The following is a 23,974-nucleotide window of genomic DNA, read 5'->3' as shown; positions in this document are numbered from 1 at the left end:
GCTAATGTTTGTATACAGCTTTTAACATGGGAAATGTCAGCATCCAATCTACATTTATATCTGTTTATTGATAAATATTATATATTATTCATGGAAAAAATGAAATGTTTCTCATTAGAAAGAATGGAGAAGCAAATATCTAAAGATCAAATCTGTAGTATAGGTAGTCCTCTACTTAGGACCACAATTGAGCCCAAAATTTATGTTGTTAAGTGAGAATTTGTTAAGTGAGTTTTGTTCCATTTTACATGTGTACAGGTAATTAATGAGTATTATCCAAAGATTAATAATTGTGTAATGATACATCTTATGAATGTTGAAGGGAAGTTACAGCACTGATATTTGAAATGTTAACTACTTGTTTTTAATAGGCTTCCAGAAATAGATACTGCATTGCACTTCATATCTGAAATTATCCATCAACTGACCAACCAAAAAACCAGCATTGTAGATGAAATTCATTCCACTTTTGATGAACTCCAGAAGACATTAAATGTTCGCAAGAGTGTGTTGCTTATGGAACTGGAAGTGAATTATGGCCTTAAACATAAAGTAAGAGTTCTGTTCTCAACATTAAAAATTTTCTCGGTTTCTACTGACTGTATTATATTGTTTGGTAAAATGACTGAAATTCATATTTCCTTTAATGAAGGAAACCATAGTAAATGTCTCATAAAACTAACCATTCCAGGAAAATTTGACTTTTTCCAGTCCGTTATTATTATGTAGAAACTAGTGTCTTCTACAAATAAACAGCTTCAGAAACATAGCTCTAATTTTGGTTTAAAGGAAGCAGTAATTGGAGAATGAATATTATTTGTTGGATTTTCAGGGTGTATGTGTGGCTGATAATTTTGAAAACCAAAAATTAAAACATTTACACAAATGGTACTAATAGTTTATGATCTGATTTCATTAGATATAGTGCATTATATCACAAAAAATAAAACCCAAATGTGTTTTATAATTATTTGGAGGACAAAAATGATAATAAATAAGCAATGGGTCTTGAATATTGGAACAATATGCCTGTGCTTTCAATCCTTAACATGCATTAAAATTTAACAATATGTAACTAGACATTTTACAAGTATTGTACAATTGTATTGTAGAGTCGACTTTTTCCTCTCCACTTAAAAAGGTGGTTAGTACATGTGGAGGATGCTAATGGGATGCTAACACTTTCTTTGATGTCCATTCCTCTCTACCACTTAAATTTTAATTCTTCTTTCTTGGAACTTCCAGTTGGATGTAATATTCTGGCTAACTACATAAATTTAATTCAACATATCCTCGAATTATGGAAAATAAAGAAATATTTGCATTGCTCAACAGACTTTTGTTATAAATATGCAGAAATGCTATAAATGCTATAAAACACATTGCACCAAAGAAGATGTAACTCTTAAAAGTAGTTTGAATGTGTGTTTAACTTATTGGCTTTGGTGGCTTGTATACTATGGGCTGGAATTGACTTTTCCTGGGTTCAGACATAAAAGTAATTAAGACTCTAAGGCAAAATTGGTCACAAATCTACAATTATTCCTAAGTGGATAAAAAGCATATGAATGCCAAGCAAGTCTAATCAGAAGTTTCCAAATTGGTTGGTTGCTGTTTTTTGGAAACTCTTTTAAACCCTGCTACAACACAGACTTTTTGTGACAATGTTATTCAGTATGTTTTTTCCATTGAGTCCAACAAATACTATATGATTTTGTCCAGTTTTGCACTATTAGATATCTCCCTGAGATACTGAAACTTGCCCATAGACGTGGTTGTTTGTTTTATTATTTGAAACTTCAATGAAATAACCATAGTATTTGCTTTTATCAAGGTCTTGCAGAATCAGCTTGATACTTTATTGGAGGGACAAGAAAATATTAAGAGCTGTAGCAATTTTACCGCCCAAGCACTCAGTCATGGAACTGAAACAGAAGTGTTACTTGTTAAAAAGCAGATGAGTGACAAGCTAAATGACCTGGCAGATCAGGAATTCCCTCTTCAGCCCCGTGAAAATGATCAACTGGATTTCATAGTAGAAACGGAAGGATTGAAAAAATCTATTCATAATCTTGGTACTATTTTAACCACAAATGCGGTGGCTTCTGAAACAGTGGCCACAGGTGAAGGACTTAAGCAGACTGTGATAGGGCAACCAATGTCAGTCACCATCACAACCAAGGACAAAGATGGTGAGCTCTGTAAAACTGGAAATGCTTATATCACAGCTGAGCTGAGCACACCTGATGGAAGTGTGGCAGATGGAGAGATACTTGATAATAAAAATGGCACTTACGAATTTTTGTACACTGTCCAGAAAGAAGGGGACTTTGTACTGTCTTTGAGACTGTACGAACAACATATTAAAGGCAGCCCATTCAAACTCAAAGTAATTAGGTCAGCAGATGTATCTCCTACCACTGAAGGAGTTAAGAGACGTGTTAAGTCTCCTGGCAGTGGCCATGTGAAACAGAAGGCTGTAAAGAGACCAGCTAGTATGTACAGCACTGGCAAAAGGAAAGAAAACCCCATTGAAGATGATCTAATCTTCCGAGTAGGTAAGGAGGGCCTATGTTTTAAATTTTCATGGACTGCTGCTTATAGCTACAAACAAGTTCATAATATTATTTTATACTTGTAAGGACTTTGTCCTGTTATAAAGATTTACTGGCTAGTTGTTTGTTGTAAATACCATAGTCTTTTTTCCTTTCATTGCCTTTGGGCAATTCCACATAAGTTCTTTGGATCGGTTAATGATTACTTTTCAGTATGATTCTTCTCATGATATAATTTGTTCCTGAGGTTAGATCAATGTATTTCAGATGATACTCAAATTTAGTGAAATCACAACAGTGTTGGTTTTTCCTTTACTGCAGTTTTCCAGACCTTTTTAAGTGGTCCACATATCCTTTAGCAAGAATTCTTGCCTTACCACTTTTCATTGTGAGCTCGAGCCAACTTATATTTTATATATAATTTTTATATGTAACATAAGTTTAGTATCCTATTCTTGAAATTTACATTTCTCTTTGAATATACATTACTTACTATGTGTCCCTTGCCCTTTACAACCACCCTATGTAGCAATCATGAAAAAGAGTGGTTAGTTGCAGAATTGTCAACAAGGTATCGTTAATAACTTCAGGTTTTTTAATGAAAGAAATGAATAATAGTATGGCATTTGGGAAGCCTTGGGGAGGTCTCACTTAAAAATGGCAACTGGGGCCAGAATTTCTGTCACTAAGTTACATCATTGTAACTTGTCACATGACTGTACCACTTAGTGACAGAAATTCTGGTTTCTGTTAAGTGAATCACTGCTGGTCATTAAAAGAGGACATGGTATGATCAACATTTGCAACCTCCTGCTAGCTCCCCCATTGACTTTGCTTATAGGAGGTCAGCAAAGAAAATTGTAAATGGTAATTGTGTGATCACAGGATCCTGTAATGTGCCCAGATCATAACCAGATGAGTGCAGTTCATTGTATAAGTGACATACAGCTTATACACTCATTCAGCACCATTGTAACTTTGAACATTTGCTGGACAAGTACTTGAGTTAGGACCACCTGCATTTTTGTTTACATATTTTAATAATGACCTTTCCCTCATATAACTTCCCATTGTAGAATAGAATAGAATAGAATAGAATAGAATAGAATAATTTAATTTCTATACCGCCCTTCTCCCGAAGGACTCAGGGCGGTTTACAGCCAAGTAAAACAATTAAAATTAAAACAATTAAAAACCAATTTAAAAAACCTATTCAATTTGGCCCATTAATTAAAATACATATTAAAACCATAAAAACCCCATTAAAATTACTAGTAAATTTCAATTTTATGCCAGTCCTGCACGGAAGAATAAGTACGTCTTCAGCTCGCGGCGGAAGCTCCGAAGGTCAGGAAGCTGTCGAAGTCCTGGGGGAAGCTCATTCCAGAGGGTAGGTGCCCCCACAGAGAAGGCTCTCCCCCCGGGGGTCACCAGCCGACATTGTTTGGCTGACGGCACCCTCAGGAGGCCCTCACTATGGGAGCGCACAGGTCTATGGAAGGCAAACGGTGGCAGTAGGCGGTCCCGTAAATACCCCGGTCCTAAGCCATGGAGCGCTTTAAAGATGGTAACCAACACCTTGAATTGCACCCGGAAGACCACAGGCAGCCAGTGCAGCTTGCGCAGGAGAGGTGTTATATGGGAGCCACAAGTAGCTCCCTCTATCACCCGCATAGCCGCATTCTGGACCAACTGGAGCCTCCGGGTGCTCTTCAAGGGAAGCCCCATGTAGAGAGCGTTACAGTAGTCCAGGCGAGAAGTGACGAGGGCGTGAGTGACTGCATAAGGAATCCTGGTCTAGAAAGGGGCGCAACTGGCGGATCAGGCGTACCTGATAAAAAGCTCTCCTGGAGACGGTCGTCAGATGTTCTTCAAAAGACAACTGTCCATCCAGGAAAATGCCTAAGTTGCGGACCCTCTCCATTGGGGCCAATGACTCGACCCCAACAGTCAGCAGTGGCTGCAGCTGACTGTACCGGGATGCCGGCATCCACAGCCACTAGGTCTTGGAGGGGTTGAGTTTAAGCCTGTTCCTCCCCATCCAGACCCGCACGGCCTCTAGACACCGGGACAACACTTCGACAGCTTCGTTGGGGTGGTTAGGGGTGGAAATGTACAGCTGGGTATCATCAGCGTACAGCTGGTACCTCTCAGAATTTTTTTTCCAGATCTTATAAATGCACATAAATATGTAGGAATTTAGTTGTTGGAGTAGAGAAAATATTAGAGATTGGGTTGGCATCGAAAGGGATTAGATTAGGATAGGGGTGTCAAACTCAAGGCCTGGGGACCAGATCCGGCCTGTGGGGGCTTAGATCTGGCCCGCAGAGGGTTTAAATGTGGCCAGCGGAGATGCCCTGGAAACAGTGAAGACCGGCCTGTGGTGCCTCTGCCAGCGCAAACAGAGCTTGCAAAGGCTGCATGTGGCCCTTCCAGGCTCTCTTTTTGCTGGCAGAGGGTTGCAGGAGGCCATTGCAGCCAAAAACTGAGCTCAGGAGCCTGTTTTCACTAGCAGAGCACTCGGGTCACCACATCACCATGAGTGATGTCAAGCTGGCCATGCCCTCCCTGGCCACCCCCACCCCCCCACCCCGGTCAAACACAACCCTGATGTGGCCCTCAATGAAATCGAGTTTGACATCCTGCATTAGAAGCTCTGATGTGGTACAGGTAGTCTTCAACTTACAGCAGTTCATTTAATGACCATTTGAAGTTACAACAGCACTGAAAAACTCTTTGAATATACATCAGTTACTACATGTGACTTACATGACTTACAATAATTTTTTACCCTTATGACCATTGCAGGATCCCAGTAATTATGTGATCAAAATTCAGACTCTTGGCAACTGACTTATATTTATGATGGTTACAGTATCCCGGGGTCATGTGATCATATTTTGCAATCTTCTGACAAGCAAAGTAAATGGGGAAGCCAGATTCACTTAACAACCATGTTACTAACTTAACAGTTGCAGTGATTGATTTAACAACTGTCACAAGGAAGAGTATAAAATGCAGCAAAATTCACTTAATAACTGCAAGAGAAATTTTGAGTTAATTTCTCTATTTTGTTTTGTTTTAGGTACCAAAGGGAGAAACAAAGGGGAATTTACAAATCTTCAGGGAGTAGCTGCATCTACAAATGGAAAAATATTAATTGCAGATAGCAATAATCAATGTGTACAGGTATGGTTTTTGGTTTGTTTCTTCATTAAAACTTTTTTATTAAATGCACAGAACTGATAACATGTATTTAAGAAATATATATCTAAAGTACCAAAATTTCAGGGATCATGGTTGTTGATGATGTGGAATTAATAATTATGTTAAATTAGAAATATAACTCAAATTGGAGGTATACATTAAATTCTGCTGAATCCCAAGTGTAATTAGGCTAGTCCTGGTCAATATGTGGAATTACAATTTATATATTTGCTATTTTATACAGATAGCCCTCAACTTATGACTGGTCACTTAGCAATTCTTTGAAGTTATGATAGATAGACCCATCAAAAGCTATTTATAATCAGGATTCGAAATTCTGATAAGGTCATCACATGACCTTATATGGATAGTCAGCAGCCAGCCCACATTTACAACCACATAACTGAAATTAATTACATTTTTGCCAGAAACCATCATTTACTTTTGATTTTGGGTGGTGGGGGTGGTGGAAAGTGCCTTTAAAAAAAAAGAATTGCTAAGTTTGGAATATTTTGGAAAAGAAATAGCCCAAATGTCTAAGAATCTCTGGTAAACTGGGAGCTGTTGGTTCAAGGAAAATTGACTTCCTTTGTTATATGACCTAATTCAGAATATAGATTTTGCATGCATGGAAACTACTACGATATAGTGTTTATGTTTTAAGCAAATGTTAGGGGAAAAACATGAACAAAGCTATGATTCCTAAATAATTCAAAGTGCGGTTTTCTTGTTTATACTTTGAGATACCAATCCCATAACAAAAGAATATAAGGGAGACGACTTCCGGTGTCCGGTGGCAACGGACGTCTGGAAGGCTTCTCCTGCCTCCAGTGTCCGAATCCGGCCGCCGCCGAGGCCCTTAGGGGCCAGGTGTTCCGAAAAGGACACCTGCCGCACGGACGGCTCGCCAGGGGTCTCCCAGCCGACATACAGGACTGGGGGGACCGATGCTGGCGCGTCCTAGGCTCGGCGGGGTTCGGAGGCCACAGGCCGCGGCCATTACTTTGGTCGCCTGGGCGCTGTGCCCGTGACACCGGGCTTTGGATTTATAATTGCAGCAGCCTGGTGGTGAACAGGAGCGGAGAAGAATTGAGGAATGAAGAAGGAAGGATATCGGCAAGCGTGGTGGAGTACTCCGGTGCGGGGGTTTTCTCCCCTGCGACTGGAAGAATCTGAATCACTTTGGAGAGAGGAGAACTTAAAATAACAAGATTACCGGTTTTGTGGAGCTCTGGAGAGAAGAGGTGATGGAGAAATTTAGGAGGGAGGATTTGAGGCCCCCCCTCCCTCTGGGGAACAATGGTGGCGTCCAGCTTCCGCCTTCACTATGAGAATCTTGATGACATCACTTCCCTTCGGCTTCCTGGTTGACTAACTGTACTCTGGACTCGTTGCTCCTGTGAGTGCCCCCTGGTGGATCCGGAGGAAATTATAAGGATACTGTGCTTGCCTGAGGATTTTGAAAATTTTTTTTTTTAAATGGCAAAAGGTCAGAGACCAACTGCTGGAGAAATGGAGAGAATTCTGGAAAAGTTATCTAATATGGACAAGAAACTGGATGAAATAAGAGCAGAAATTGTGACTATCCAAAAGGATTTAAAGGATACTCAACAAGTCTCAGCAGAAAATAAGCAGAAAGTGGAAGGTCTGGAGGGTGAGATGCGGGCAGTGCAGAAAAGAGGGGAGACGACAAGCAATGTTGTGCTTGGACTACAGATGGATAAAATGTCTTATTTCCTTAGGTTTCAAAATTTGGAAGAAGTGGACCAAGAAGATTTGAGAGATGTTGTGACTAAACTGTTGGGAGAATTTCTTGGGAGAGGTGTTGATTTTATGAATTGGGATGTGGATCGAGTTTATAGAGTTAATTCACAATATGCACGCACGCATGCAGTTCCTAGAGAGGTTCATGTCAAATTCGTGAAAAGAGGCGAGATGAAATTCTTAGAAAACATAGGAGTGGGGCACTGACTTATAGGGGCAGGAGATAGCCATTCTGAGGCAGATTCCCAGACAGGTACGTGAAATGAGAAAGAAATATTACTTTTGTCAAGCAAATTGTACCAGAAGGAGTGGGCTTCAGATGGCTGATGCCAGAGGATTGATGATTTTCCGGGAGGGCATTACGAAAAAAATTAGTACAATTGCGGAGGCTGCGGCCTACGTGGAGGAACACAAAGCCCTCCTGGATTTAGATGACCCAGGAATTGAAGAAGGGGAGGTTATAGACCATGGGGCGGAGGCGGCTGGCGCTGTTGCGGCCCTGGAGTTGGGTCAGGCTGAACCCAGAGTTCTGAGATCCAAAACTAGGAAGTGACAAAGATATTTGGTATTGTGTTGGTTTTCCTTATTCTCTTTCGTATGATATTCTGATTATTCTTGACCCTTCCTTATTGTGTATGTAAGATTGAAACTTAGCTACTTCGTATCACCTGCTTGCCATATGGCTGTTGTATGTGTTTAAAATTTTGAGTAAAATTCTTATCATGTATAAGAAAAATGAAAATTTACCATACCTGATATGTATTTGCATAAATCTTTTTTGACCAATAAAAACTTTTTACAAAAAAAAAAAAAACAAAAAACAAAAGAATATAAGATGGTGAACATGAAAATTCTTGAAGTTTGTCCACCGCACAATGGGCATTGATTTAAAACTTTTGTAGGCAATTATTTTTTAGGTACATAATTATCATTTTATATCTAAACCTATTACTTCAGTTCTGATGGCTCCCTTGCCTGTCCATATACTGGTTGTATATTGGGACTTGAATCCGTTGCACTACATCAGTGCATGTCAATGAATTCACAGGACACTTTTGAAGGCCACTTGTAGTTAGTGCTATTTGCTTGTAGTTGTTTGTAATTCTGACTTCTACTATAGCAGTGATCTTCTTTAGAAGTTACCTTCACTTATAGTTTTCAGCCTCAGTCATCACGTTTGTCTAGAGTCTGTCTTTAAATTGTTTATTCTTTGTCTTTAAATAGCATTCTAATATATCTAATATAGTTTTTAATATATCTAATATAGATATATATATATTATCTTCCAGCACATGTCCTTATAACAATAAACTACCTGACCCAGGTAGTTAATGGTCCCACCCACACTGGGAGTAACACTCTGGACCTGATTTTTTTCTCGGGACAGTGGCTTAATGATCTGGATTTAGGGGAGTTAATTGTTAAACCCTTGTCATGGTCAGATCATTTACTCCTTCAGCTGGACTTTCGAACCGCTACACCCCACCACAGGGAGACGGAGCCGATTCGATGATTCCATCCCAGGCGCCTGATGGACCCGGAGAGGTTTCTGACGGAGCTTGAGCTGTTTCCTGGGGAATTAGCCCACAACTCGGCCAAAAAACTGGTGGCCGCCTGGGAGGAGGTGGCCGCCGGGGCTTTGGACCGCATCGTGCCTTTGCGGCCTCTGACCCGGCGCTGAACTCGACCAGCTCCTTGATATAACGAGGAGCTGAGAGAGATGAAGCGCCGGAAAAGACGCCTAGAGAGTGTCTGGAGGTCCAGCCGCACCGAATCCGACCGAACACTAGTTAGGTCACATATTCAGACCTATCTAGTGGCGATAAGAACGGTGAAACATAATTATTTCTCCGCGCTTATCGCATCGGCAGATAATCCCCCAGCCATCCTGTTTAGGATGACCCGCTCCCTGCTTGCGCAGGAGGCTCGGGAGGACCCCTTGCAGGGTCGTGCTGAGGATTTTGTACAGTATCTGTCTGATAAAATCGCTCGGATCCGGAGCGGTCTCGATGCTGATTGGATAGATCCGGGCGAGATGACGGGGCCGAGTCTTGTGGACATTACCTGGGCTGAGTTTGATCCTGTGACTCCCGACGACATGGACAGGTTGTTGGGTAGGCTGAATCCCACCACATGTTTATTGGTCCTGTGTCCTTCCTGGTTGGTACTGGCCACATGGGAGGTGACACGAGGCTGGCTCCTGGGAGTTACCAACGCTTCCTTGTTGGAGGGCATTTTTCCCACCGCCTTGAAAGAGGCGGTGGTGAGGCCCCTCCTCAAGAAGCCTTCCCTGGACCCAGCTGAATTGGCGAACTATCGTCCAGTCTCCAACCTTCGCTTTTTGGCGAAGGTTGTTGAGAGTGTGGTGGCATATCAGCTCCCCCAATACCTGGAGGAATCTGTCTTTCTAGACCCGTTCCAGTCCGCCTTCAGACCTGGGTACAGCACTGAGACGGTTTTGGTCGCGTTGGTGGATGACCTCTGGAGGACTCGGGACAGGGGATGTTCCTCTGTCCTGGTCCTTTTAGATCTCTCGGCGGCTTTTGATACCATCGACCATGGTATCCTGCTGTGACGGTTGGAGGGATTGGGGCTGGGAGGCACCGTTTATCGGTGGTTCTCCTCCTATCTCTCTGACCGTTCGCAGACGGTGTTGGCAGGGGGGCAGAGATCGACTCCTAGGTACCTCACTTGTGGGGTGCCTCAGGGGTCGGTTCTCTTGCGTCTCCTGTTCAACATCTACATGAAGCCGCTGGGTGAGGTTATCCGTGGTTTTGGGGTGGATTATCATCTGTACACTGATGATACTCAGCTGTACTTTTCCACTCCAAACCACCCAACGAAGCTGTCGAGGTGATGGCCCGGTGTCTTGAGGCTGTGCGGGTCTGGATGGGGAGGAACAGGCTCCAGCTCAGCCCGACCAAGACAGAGTGGCTGTGGGTTCCGGCGTCCCGGTACAGCCAGCTTTCGCCCTCGCTGACTGTTGGGGGTGAAGTATTGGCCCCCAGGGGAAGGGTGCGCAACTTGGGCGTTCTCCTGGAAGATCGGCTGTCTTTAGAAGTACACCTGACAGAGACTTCCGCTGGCAACGCAGGCTTTGTGGACGTTCCTTTGGGATCGTCTGCCCTGGGTTTCGTCAAACCGTCCCTGACAGCGTAAATGGGCTGTCAAACGGTTTGGAATTCTCTCCCCTGGGAGAAGGGGGAGGGAAGAGTGGTCAGGTTTGGGTAGAGCTCCCCGGGAGCCCCTGGAATTTAACCAGGGGATCGAAGGGTGAGAGCTCCCCTTTAGCCTGACGAAGCTCCATGCCCAGGGTGCTTCTGTTTATACAGAACGAGAAGCCGCGACCATCTCTGTGCCAAGATTTATTTTTAAAGAGAACTCAACAGGGTTCAGAACTCAAAGGGCCTCTGGTGGCTCAGCGGACTAAGTCTGTCTGTTATTAACACAGCTGCTTGCAATTACTGCAAGTTCAAGCCCCACCAGGCCCAAGGTTGACTCAGCCTTCCATCCTTTATAAGGTAGGTAAAATGAGGACCCAGATTGTTGGGGGCAATAAGTTAACTTTGTATATAATATACAAATGGATGAAGACTATTGCTTGACATAGTGTAAGCCGCCCTGAGTCTTCGGAGAAGGGCGGGATATAAATCCAAATAAAATAAAAAAAAACACAGACAGAACAAAGTAGGAGGACTAGCAAGAATTTGCAAGTAATAAATCTTAACTTCAGCTCTTAAATAGCTTTCCTTTGAACTAACTTTCAACTTGAGTGGATTTAAAATGGCGTTTGCAATATACAAAGGAAAGTGAAACTATAAAAAGACAAAGGAAGAGAAGAACATAACAAGCTATTTTTTAAATGGAATGAATAAGAACTGTTAATGATTTTTTTTTCTTTTTACCTTTTTCTTTATCACAATGTTTAAGAAGAAAAGTTTATTGAATTTTTTTTTCTCTTTTTGGTAGATTTTACAGTTTAAGAATGGCTCTTAAGCAAACAACTAACTACTAAAATCTTGGAAACTTCTTCACTTCAAATATGGAATTATTTTTTTTTATAGGAACTTTTGGAGGCTTATCTTTTCTTAATAAGTTTTTAAACAAGAGATTTTTACACCAATATATTAAAGATTTGAAATTCTTTATTGTTAAATGTTAAGCTGATTGGTGAGCAGATGGTGGAAAATGTGTAAGATAGAAGACAAGGGGAAGGAGAATGCTTAAGATGTGATTTTGATGGTATTTTTTTAAAATATATATATATATATATATATATATATATATATATAGGGTTTAATTTTTACAAATGACTTATTTTGGGTATAAGGTGTTACTATTTGATATATGTGAGGTATAAAGGAATGGGAAGATGGAATATTGTTTAACTTTTGGAGGACAGATAGAAAAATTTATGGATGTAATGTTGGTATTTGGTTAAATAGAATTTAATTGTTATAATTGATATATTTTGGATATAAGTTATAATTTTAATAATGTTATTTGACAGATGTAAGGTAAATTGAAGAAATATTAATATTAGCAATGTTATTTGATTTATGTAAGTGATATTAAAGATATGAGAAGATAGAATATTGTTTATTTTTGGAGATTGGAAAAATTTTTATTTATTTAAGCTGGAAATATGAATTATATTTGGGAGACTGTTTAAGGAAGAAAGGTATATTATAAAAAAGTTTCTGATGAATACTGGAAGATGGAATATCGTCTTGGTCTTGATCGATGAAGATTGGATATTAAAAACTATAAGATTCTGAAGACTTCAGGAGGAATGGATTGATATATATTTGGTGTTAATTGATAAAGATTGGATATTAAAAACTATGTATTTTATTGATGAACTGGAAATACTAATTTAATTGGAAGATTCTGAAGATTTTAGGAGTGGAATGGACTGATATATAATGGACTGGAAGAAGAATGTACTTTTTTGTTTCTGGAAGGGGAGTTAAGGTCTTAGAGAGAGGAGTGACTATGGATTATGACTTATGTTGTATTTTAATTTATGATTGTTAATCTTAAACCCTGTACTTTGTTCTGGGAAGTCTCGGGGGGTGGGAGGGGGGAGGGAGGGGAAGGGGGGAGAGGGGGAGAGATGAAGGATCAATGTAAAGGAATGATTGAAGATATGTAATTAAGAAATAGAAATAATTTGAAATGAAATTGGGGCTGCTCAGCTGCCATTTCAGAAGGGAATGGAAAGGGAGAGGAGAGAGTGAAGGAAGAAAATAGGTAGGAAAGAGAGAGGTAGAAAAGGGGGAAAGGAGGGGAAGAAAGGGGAAATAGAGAGGGTTAGAAAGGGTGGAAGAGAAGAGTAGGGAAGGAGGAGAGGATGTAGAAAAGCGAAGGAGAGGAAGGATGAAGAAAGTAGAAGAAAGTAGAGGAGGGAGGAGGAAAGGTTTGTTAAGGAAGGAAGTGGTAGCTGGGCAGGTCCGAATAAGTAACAAATGAAAGTTAATGACTAATGTTGAATAAGAGACTGTATATTGAATAGGTTGTTGGAAAATGGAAATAAAACTTTTTTACTTAAAAAAAAAAAAAGAACACCATCTGATGGCCGTCGCCAGGGGAGCATTTTATCAGGTTCGCCTGATTCGCCAGTTGCGCCCCTTCCTTGACCGGGACTCCTTACGCATGGTCACTCACGCCCTCGTTACCTCTTGCCTGGACTATTGCAATGCTCTCTACATGGGGCTCCCCTTGAAGACACCCATCCTGCGTGGCCTGCACTGGCTGCCGGTAGCCTTCCGGGTGCAATTCAAGGTGTTAGTGACCACCTTCAAAGTGCTCCATGGGCTTAGGACTGGGGTATCTACGAAACCGCCTTCTGCCACCGATAGCCTCCCAACGACCTGTGTGCTCCCACAAAGTGGGCCTGCTCAGGGTGCCGTCGACCAAACAATGTCGGTTTGCGGCCCCCAGAGGGAGAGCCTTCTCTGTGGCAGCACCGGCTCTTTGGAACGAGTTACTTCCGGGGTTACGCCAACTCCCCGATCTCCGAACCTTCAAGCGGGAATTAAAAACCTTATTATTTAATCGTGCGGGACTAGCCTAGATGTATTTTAAATGTATTTTAATTATAGTTTTTAAATTTTAAAGGGTTTTATGTCGGTTTTGACCGTTTTAGTAATTTGGCCAATTAATATATTCGTTTTAAATGTTTTTAAATTTGTTATTTATATTATGTGTATTTTTGTATTTTTAATATGGCTGTAAACCGCCCTGAGTCCTTCGGGAGAAGGGCGGTATAGAAATTGGATTATAAATAAATAAATAAAATAAAAATAATATGCATATAATGGTCTAGGACAGTGGTAGTCAACCTGGTCCCTACCGCCCACTAGTGGGCGTTCCAGCTTTCATGGTGGGTGGTAGGGCTTTTGTCCAATACTGAAGCACTTTCCTTTTGTTTAATTTAATTGACTTTTTAAAAAAATTTCATAGCATTATTTAAAAACCTTTTCATTAGTTTTTCATAAAGTTTAGTTCACGTTACATAAGTGAAACTAAATGGCGCTATAGTGCGACTACAAACAAAAGAGCCTCGTCCCAGAATAGCTCACACATCTCCCCCCACACCACCCAGCTGTAACAGACAAGCAGAGCTGGTAGCCAGTGCCCCCCTCCCCAACGCAATCCATAATGTGCAAGAGGCATGCACAGACGACGATACACGGCACCTTACTGTGGAACCGGTGGGCAGTTAGAAAATGTTACTACTAAGAGAGATACAAAAGTGGGCGGTAGATATAAAAAGGTTGACTACCCTGGTCTAGGATTTATTTTTGGGCTGGAAATAAACCATTGGTACCAGACTTGGCTCATTCACTGTGTTTCCATCTAATCTACTTCATGGGTTGTTACCTTGAACTTTGTAAAGGAAAGGTTGCTATAATGTAATAAATATATCTTACAACAAAATATAGATGTGTAGCGTCTTGTTCCTTAATTCTCCCTGCCTGCCTGCCGCCTCCCTCCCTCCCTCTCTCTCTCTCTCTCCCTCTCTCTCTCTCTCTCTCTCTCTCTCTCTCACACACACACACACACACACACACACACACATATGCATTCTATTCAGCCTGCAGTGATCACTAAATATGCTCAATCTTGGTTAGGTTGTTTTGGGGATTTGTGGTCCCATTTGTGCCTTTAAAAAATTGTACTTTTACAAATTGTAGTTTATTTCCAAACTCAACGATAGGTTGACTGACTAAGCAACAATACTTACTCTATAGACTAAGCATCAAAACCACAGAACATATTCATACACTTTGTAAATGCATGTCAATGTTTGCCATGTGTTTCAGTTGAATAATGTAAACAATTGCATTTTATATGAAAGTTGTTAATGCTTTTTTTCCAAACAAATCATAGATATTTTCCACCGATGGCCAGTTCAAGAATCGTTTTGGTGTAAGGGGAAGATCTCCTGGTCAGTTACAGCGGCCTACTGGAGTAGCTGTGCACCCTTGTGGCGATATCATTATTGCAGATTATGATAACAAATGGGTTAGCATATTCTCCTCTGATGGAAAATTTAAGGTAGGTTTAAAGTCAAAATGTAAAATCGAAGGAAATGTATTCTCCTTTTTAAAAATTAATAGTTAATGGCAGGTTGAAGCTGACAATCCTTATGATTTATATGATTTATATATGATTTATGGCAATCCTTATGATTTATATTGATATATTGATCATCAATTGTGTTGTAAATGTTGTACCTTGATGAACGTATCTTTTCTTTTATGTACACTGAGAGCATATGCACCAAGACAAATTCCTTGTGTGTCCAATCACACTTGGCCAATAAAATTCTATTCTATTCTATTCTATTCTATTCTATTCTATTCTATTCTATTCTATTCTATTCTATTCTATTCTATTCTAAAGGGATATAAGTAGCAAAATGACTATTCCTTATTGATTGACGAGACAGCAATGAAGAGTGAGATTACAACTATTTATTGTGGGACTAAAGGGCAGAATGAATCCAGTAATTGTCAGGGTCTGATCGCTGCTTTTTATTGTCTCTTGCATTAATTTCAGAATCTTCTCCACATACATATGCTGCTATGAATACTTAGTTTGTCCTTCCTAGCATTATGAAAACACTTTATTTGAATTGTAATTGTAATCCTACACATATCTAATAGCGATAGCAGTGACACAGCAGTGATGTAGTGATAACTACATCTGAATAGGAGTGTACAGTTAAAAGAGATTTCCTTAATATTGCTGGTTTGTGGCATACATAAAAGTTTCAACACAGTAATAATAATAATAATAATAATAATAATAATAATAATAATAATAATAATAATAATAATAATAATAATAATAATAATAATAATATTTTAATTTTTATACCGCCCTTCTCCCGAAGGACTCAGGGCGGTGAACAGCCAAATAAAAACAATACAATATATTACAATAAAAACTATTTAAAAATCTTATTCGATAAGGCCTAAATTTAAATATAAAATACATAATATAAATATAAAATAAACCCCTTTTAAAACAAATTAAAAACCCCTATCAAGACAGTGAAGACTAACCTCTCACTATGCCAATGTACTGTTTTTGCTTGTGATACAACACAATGAATTGAAGCTGTATATGAAGCTGCCTCCACCAGTGTTTTCCAAATAATGTTACTCTCTCTGGGGATTCTAAGAATTGCCATTCAAATACATACATAACAGTGAAGCCAGGATATTTGTGTCCAACATTTAGTGGACTAATGGCAGATCCATAATTAGTGAGTTGCACATCATGTTAAATGAAAAACACATGCGAACCACATTTTAAAACATGATAGAAAAGAAACATAACTTCTGTGAAATTGAGTATTTTGCATGTATATCAAGTTAAAGCCTGATTAAGGGGCATCGTTGCTGGAGCCTGCAACAGTCACACAAAATATTGTAAGACTATATGTATAATGCTTTATAATCCTAATCAGATGAAAATCACTGCTGAAAATTGGGAATGTAGCAAAAAGAGTCTTTATAAACAGGATAACAAAGAATGTAGACCTTTGATATAGTCTAGATTTTTTAATACATTCTATAATAATCACTATCTCTTAGCTCAGCCTACCTCACAGAGGTTGTTGTGGGCAAAATAGGAGGAAGAAGGAATATTAGATATGGTTGCACCTTGAATTATTTATAAAAATAATAAAGGCAGGATAAAAAAAATCTAATAGGCTCTTTATCACTGATACTAATTAAAAAGAAACTGTCCTTCAGTTCTGATGTTTGTTTCCTGATTGCTTATTTGTAGCCTATGACTATCATTAAGTGTTAAATTTGTACCCTATGACTATCATTAAGTGTTGTAAGTGTTGTACCTTGATGAAGGTATCTTTTATGTACACTGAGAGCATATGCACCGAGACAAATTCCTTGTGTATCCAATCACACTTGGCCAATAAAAAATTCTATTCTATTCTGATGTCAATAATAAAGAGCTTTAAAAATCAATATTAGTTTAGAAATCAATCAAAATCTAACAAAGATGTTATGTCTTGCAGAATTTCATGCTCTTTATAGGTAGTTCTAGAGAATAATACCCTATCACATTCTGGACCTGCTGAAGTTTCTTAGACTTTTTTCAAAGGTTTAAAAAAGTATGCAAGTCTTTTTCATTTGGACTTGCATACAAAATAAGAAGTTTCTCAGGCATGTGTTCCTGTGGGTAGATACATTTATTGAAATAACAACTCCAGCAATAACTATTATATGCAGAAAGTTGGAAAGTTCTGATTTTACTGACAATAGAGGTATGAATAGCCAAATTAATTAGACATGAGACTTCGTCTAAATTTACTGATGCTTAGAAAACTCCTTATTGACTTTTTGCAGGAAACGGGAAAAAAAAGATGATGTATAGTATTGAGAATTAGAGTAAAAATAGTAAACTATAGAGAAAATGTAAAAATAAAATAAATGTAATCTCTTTCTTTGCTTCCTTAGGCAAAAATTGGATCAGGAAAACTTATGGGGCCAAAAGGTGTTTCTGTGGATCGCAATGGACATATTATTGTAGTGGACAACAAAGCATGCTGTGTATTTATCTTCCAACCAAATGGGAAAATAGTAACCCGATTTGGAAGCCGAGGCAATGGAGATAAGCAGTTTGCAGGTAGCAATTGTTGATTGATACAAAATAATACTGTTTTGCATTCTTCATATGGTTCAATTGTGTTGAAACCTAGACAGAACAAAACCGAAAGATTCATGCATTACATTCTTAAAAATGTGGAACAATAAAGGCATAAAATAAATAGAAATAATAACAATATTAGATACAATAATATATTTTATGATGTAATATGATATGTGCTTTAAATTAATCTTAAATTATGCATAGCAGCTTATGTTTTTAGGCTGCTTTGCTTACCAGGCTAAGATTGATAAAGTCTTCAACCCTGTAAAACAAAAACCGGTTGGAATGGAGAGTGTAGTACTTTTGGCCCTGCTTATTGAAGATCTCCTAGATTTCTTTAAGCAACACCATTTAAGTACTTTCCCACAAACCATATTAATTCATTCAGGTTACAGCAGTATTGAATGAATGGATTTCTCTGGTCTTGAGTAGAAAGGACCAGCTGGAAACTAGCCAGGCCCACTATCCAATGGTCAAGGCTTTTCTCAATGCTTTTTACTATGTCACTACTAATCATCAGCAATGGACCTTCTAACTTGGATTTAAACAAATGACAGGAACCTTCAGATTTGCAAGGAAGTCTGTTTTATTGTTAAGTCCTCCAAAAGGAGATATTATATTCCACTTGAATTATTAAAATCTGTTTCTGGGATATAGTTTACTTCCAGAATGGGTGGCATGAATTTAAAAGGTATAATAGGGTGGGGTGCTTAGATCTGGCCCACAGGACCACCCTGGAAACAGTGAAGGGCTGGTCCACGGTGCCTCTGCCATAGAAAACAGAGCTCAGGAGGGCCGCACAGAGTTCCATTTTCACTGGCAGTGGGTTGTAGGAGGCTGTCGTAGCCGAAAACGGAGCTTGGGACCCCATGTTCTCTGGCAGAGTGCTCGGGCCAGTACAGCCGCCTCTGACATGAGTGACATTGAATTGGCCATGCCTACTCTGGCCACACCTACTCCAGCCCCCTGAGGTCAAACAGAACCCTGATGCGTCCCTCAATGAAATTGGGTTTGACACCCCTGCACTACACCAAACTGGCTCTATTACTACTACCACTATTCTATCAAAATAGATGGAGGAATATTTTAGTCTAAAATTATGCTTATCTGTCAGATGAGAATGATGTGGTTTTTTGGATTCAGATTTTTTTTCTTGCTTCTAAAAAGATAGTTCATATCATCATCTCATCTTTCTCTATTATACTGCTCTTTATTTACCTTCCCGTATCTATTACAGGTCCTCATTTTGCAGCTGTCAACCACAATAATGAAATTATTATTACTGATTTCCACAATCATTCTGTCAAGGTATGATGCTACTAGTTGAATTTTTTTGTATTCATTCCTTTTTTTATAATCTCAAACGGATAAAGAACTTTTTATAAAAAAACAGTTGTTGTTGTTAATTGTGAAGCCATGTCTGACCCATCGCGACCCCATAGGCAACGTTCCTCCAGGCCTTCCTGTCCTCTAACATCCTCTGGAGTCCATTTAGGCTCACGCCTACTGTTAACTGTTAACAAGAACAAAAGCAAAAATGGATATTCCAGTTTTAATTAAATTTACAGATATTAAAATACTCAAGTAATTACTACGTATTAAATACCCAATTCTTTAAGGGATGTTGTGGTTGATGTTTTAATGTTGAATTATGATAATATGTTGTTTGTTTTAGTTCCAAGAAACACAATGAATGTTCATTAGATTCATTTTGCACAATAATTGTAAAATTTTAATAAATACATTAAATATGTATTCTTGCTTAAACTTAAATTTGTATTATATTTATATTTTATTTTATTTATTTATTAATTAAACTTTTATACTGCCCTTCTCCCGAAGGACTCAGGGCGGTGTACAGCCTTCATTTAAAACAGTTAATATACATATTAAAATAACAATTAAAAAGCTTATTCAATAAAAGGCCGAAATTAAAACCGTCCAATTGACCATATAAAATACCCAGTAAAATTACCATTAAAAATTTAAAAATTTAAAATTTAGAATTTAAAAATCAGGCCAGTCCCGCTTGTATAAATAAATAAGTTTTCAGTTCCCGGCGAAAGATCCGAAGGTCAGGCAATTGGCGTAAACCGGGGGGAAGTTCGTTCCAGAGGGTAGGTGCTCCCACAGAGAAGGACCTTCCCCTGGGGGCCGCCAGCCGACACTGCTTGGCGGACGGCACCCTGAGAAGACCCTCTCTGTGAGAGCGTACGGGTCGGTGGGAGGCATGTGGAAACAGCAGGCGGTCCCGTAAGTACCCGGGCCCTAAGCCATGGAGCGCTTTGAAGGTGGTAACCAAAACCTTGAAGCGCACCCGGAAGACCACAGGTAGCCAGTGCAGACTGCGCAGGAGTGGTGTTACCCGGGAGCAACGTGGTGCTCCCTCAATCACCCGCGCAGCTGCATTCTGGACTAACTGAAGTCTCCGAGTACACTTCAGGGGTAGCCCCATGTAGAGAGCATTGCAATAATCCAGTCGAGAAGTGACGAGAGCATGAGTGACCGTGCATAAGGCATCCCGGTCGAGAAAGGGGCGCAACTGGCGGACCAGGCGAACCTGGTAAAAAGCTCTCCTGGAGACGGCCGTCAAGTGATCTTCAAACGACAGCCGTCCATCCAGGAGAACGCCCAAGTTGCGCACCCTTTCCGTTGGGGCCAGTGACTCGCCCCCAACAGTCAGCCGCGGTTGCAGCTGACTGTACCGGGATGCCGGCATCCACAGCCACTCCGTCTTGGATGGATTGAGTCTGAGTCTGTTCTCCCCATCCAGACCCGTACGGCCTCCAAACAACAGGACAGCACTTCGACAGCTTTGCTGGGGTGGCCTGGGGTGGAAAAGTACAGCTGAGTATCATCAGCGTACAGATGATAACTCACCCCAAAGCCACTGATGACCTCGCCCAACGGCTTCATGTAGATGTTGAACAGGAGAGGCGAGAGAATCGACCCCTGCGGCACCCCACAAGTGAGGCGCCTTGCGGCCGATCTCTGCCCCCCTGTCAACACCGTCTGCGACCGGTCGGAGAGGTAGGAGGAGAACCACCGATAAACGGTGCCTCCCACTCCCAACCCCTCCAACCGGCGCAGCAGGATACCGTGGTCGATGGTATCAAAAGCCGATGAGAGATCCAACAGGACCAGGGCAGAGGAGCAACCCCTATCCCTGGCCCTCCAGAGGTCATCCACCAACGCGACCAAAACTGTCTCCGTGCTATACCCGGGCTGGAAGCCGGACTGGAACAGGTCTAGATAGACAGCTTCCTCCAGGTACTGAGGGAACTGCCGTGCCACCACACTCTCTACAACCTTCGCCACAAAGCGAAGGTTGGAGACTGGACGATAATTACCCAAAATAGCTGGGTCCAGGGAAGGCTTCTTGAGGAGGGGTCTCACCACCGCCTCTTTCAAGGCGGCGGGAAAGACCCCCTCCATCAAAGAAGCATTTATAATACCCCGGAGCCAGCCTCGTGTCACATCCTGAGTGGCCAGCACCAGCCAGGAGGGGCACGGGTCCAGTAAACATGTAGTGGCATGCAGCCTCCCCAGCAACCTGTCCACGTCCTCGGGAGCCACAGAATCAAACTCATCCCAAACAACATCAACAAGACGAGCCTCAGTCATCTCATCCGGATCATCGCTATCCCGAAGCTGAGCGATTTTATCGTATAGATAACCGCTAAACTCCTCGGCACGTCCCTGCAAGGGGTCATCCCATCCCCCCTGGTGAAGGAGGGAACGGGTCATCCGAAACAGGGCGGCTGGGCGGTTATCTGCCGACGCAATGAGGGAGGCGGCGTAAGAACGCCTCGCCACCCTCAGTGCCACTAGGTAGGTCTTTGAAAAAGACCTAACTAGTATCCGATCAGCTGGACCTCCAGCCACTCTCTAGGCGTCTTCTCCGGCGTTTCATCTCTCTCAGCTCCTCAGAGAACCAAGGAACTAATTGAGATCTGCGCCGGGTCAGAGGCCGCAAAGGCACGACACGGTCCAAAGCCCCAGCCGCGGCCTGTTCCCAGGCCGCCACTAGTTCTTCGGTCGTGCCGTGGGTAAGATCCTCAGGGAACGGCCCAAGCTCCGTCTGGAACCTCTCAGGGTCCATCAGGCTCTGTTTTAGTTTTAATGTATTTGTACACCATTCAGGGTCACTCTGTGAGGGAGATGGGCAATTTCTAGATGTGATAGGTAGATAGGAGATTGAATGAATGAGTGAATGAATTCTGGTATATTATTTTAGAGTGATTTTAATGCTTAAATGGCTCCTGGATGCTTAAACCATAATGAGATTCAGAATAATAATAATAATAATAATAATAATAATAATAATAATAATAATAATAATAATAATAATAATAATAATAATAATAATAATTTAATTTGTATACCGCCCTTCTCCCGAAGGACTCAGGGCGGTGAACAGGCAGATAAAATGAAAACAATACATTGCAATAAAAACAACATTTAAAAAACTTATTCCAATAGCCTAAATTTAAAATACAATACAAAATATAAAATAAACCCCATAAAATCCATATTTAAAACCCTATTAAGCCAGTCCTGCTCGAAAGAATAAATATGTTTTAAGCTCATGGCGAAAGGTCCGGAGGTCTGGAAGCTGTCAAGTCCTGGGGAAGCTCATTCCAGAGGGTAGGTGCCCCACAGAGAAGGCTCTCCTGGGGTCGCCAGCCTGCACTGTCTGGCTGACGGCACCCTGAGGAGGCCCTCTATGAGAGCGCATCGTCGGTGGGAGGCATGTGGTAACAGAAGGCGGTCCCGAAGATATCCCGGTCCTATGCCATGGAGCGCTTTAAAGGTGGTAACCAACACCTTGAAGCGCACTCGGAAAACCACAGGTAGCCAGTGCAGCCTGCGCAGGATCGGTGTTATATGGGAGCCACGAGTGGCTCCCTCTATCACCCGCGCGGCTGCATTCTGAACTAACTGAAGTCTCCGGGTGCACCTCAAGGGGAGCCCCATGTAGAGAGCGTTACAGTAGTCCAGGCGAGAAGTGACGAGGGCATGAGTGACCGTGCATAAGGCATCCCAGTCTAGAAAGGGGCGCAACTGGCGGACCAGGCGAACCTGGTAAAAAGCTCTCCTGGAGACGGTCGGCAGATGTTCTTCAAAGGACAACCATCCATCCAGGAGAACCCCCAAATTGCGCACCCTCTCCATTGGGGCCAATGATTCGCCCCCAACAGTCAGCCGCAGTTGCAGCTGACTGTACCGGGATGCCGGCATCCACAGCCACTCAGTCTTGGAGGGGTTGAGCTTGAGCCTGTTTCTCCCCATCCAGACCCGTACGGCCTCCACACACCGAGACAACACTTCAACAGCTACATTGGGGTGGTCAGGGGTGGAAATGTACAGCTGGGTGTCATCCGCGTACAGTTGATAGCTCACCCCAAAACCACTGATGACCTCGCCCAGCGGCTTCATGTAGATGTTGAACAGGAGAGGCGAGAGAACCGACCCCTGTGGCACCCCACACAGGAGGCGCCTCGAGGTCGACCTCTGCCCCCCTGCCAACACCGTCTGCGATCGGTCGGAGAGATAGGATGAGAACCACCGAAATACGGTGCCTCCCACACCCAATCCCTCCAACCGTCGCAGCAGGATACCATGGTCAATGGTATCAAAAGCCGCTGAGAGATCAAGGAGAACCAGGGCAGAGGAATAACCTCTATCCCGGGCCCTCCAGAGGTCATCCACCAATGCGACCAAAGCTGTCTCCGTGCTGTACCCGGGTCGGAAACCGGACTGGAACGGGTCTAGATAGACAGATTCATCCAGGTACTGGGGTAACTGGTGTGCCACCACACTCTCAACAACCTTCGCCACAAAGCGAAGGTTGGAGACTGGACGATAGTTACTTAAAACAGCTGGGTCCAGGGAAGGCTTCTTGAGAAGGGGTCTCACCACCGCCTCTTTCAAGGCGGTGGGAACAACACCCTCCCTCAGAGAAGCGTTAACAATCCCCTGGAGCCAGCCTCGTGTAACCTCCCAGGTGGCCAGCACCAACCAGGAGGCACACGGGCCCAATAAACATGTAGTGGCGTTCAGCTGCCCCAGCAACCTGTCCATGTCCTCGGGAGCCACAGGGTCAAACTCCTCCCAGATGGTCTCAACAAGACTAGCCTCCGTCACCTCGCCCGAAACTACCCAGTTTTGGTCCAGACCGTCCCGAAGCTGAGCGATTTTGTCAAACAGATACCTGCTGAAATCCTCAGCACAACCCAGAAAGGGGTCATCACAAC

The 23,974-nt window shown here is 41.8% G+C and overlaps 1 protein-coding gene across 5 annotated transcripts in view; it reads left to right on the top strand.

Annotated features, from left to right (window-relative positions):
* The window catches only part of TRIM2 (tripartite motif containing 2), a 105,620-nt gene that overhangs the window by 74,397 nt on the left and 7,249 nt on the right, over positions 1-23,974 (top strand). For all 5 annotated transcript variants that reach the window (XM_058192061.1, XM_058192058.1, XM_058192057.1 and 2 more), the window contains 6 exons: positions 372-552; positions 1,835-2,558; positions 5,641-5,744; positions 14,922-15,089; positions 17,525-17,693; positions 18,955-19,025. In XM_058192061.1, the coding sequence (XP_058048044.1) occupies positions 372-552; positions 1,835-2,558; positions 5,641-5,744; positions 14,922-15,089; positions 17,525-17,693; positions 18,955-19,025 (1,417 nt within the window). The remainder of the gene's footprint in view (positions 1-371; positions 553-1,834; positions 2,559-5,640; positions 5,745-14,921; positions 15,090-17,524; positions 17,694-18,954; positions 19,026-23,974) is intronic.

This window comes from Ahaetulla prasina, chromosome 8, assembly GCF_028640845.1.
Source record: "Ahaetulla prasina isolate Xishuangbanna chromosome 8, ASM2864084v1, whole genome shotgun sequence".
Classification (NCBI taxonomy): Eukaryota; Metazoa; Chordata; class Lepidosauria; order Squamata; family Colubridae; genus Ahaetulla; species Ahaetulla prasina.
Note: the sequence above shows the minus strand (reverse complement) of the source record. Positions and strands in the feature narration are given on the sequence as shown.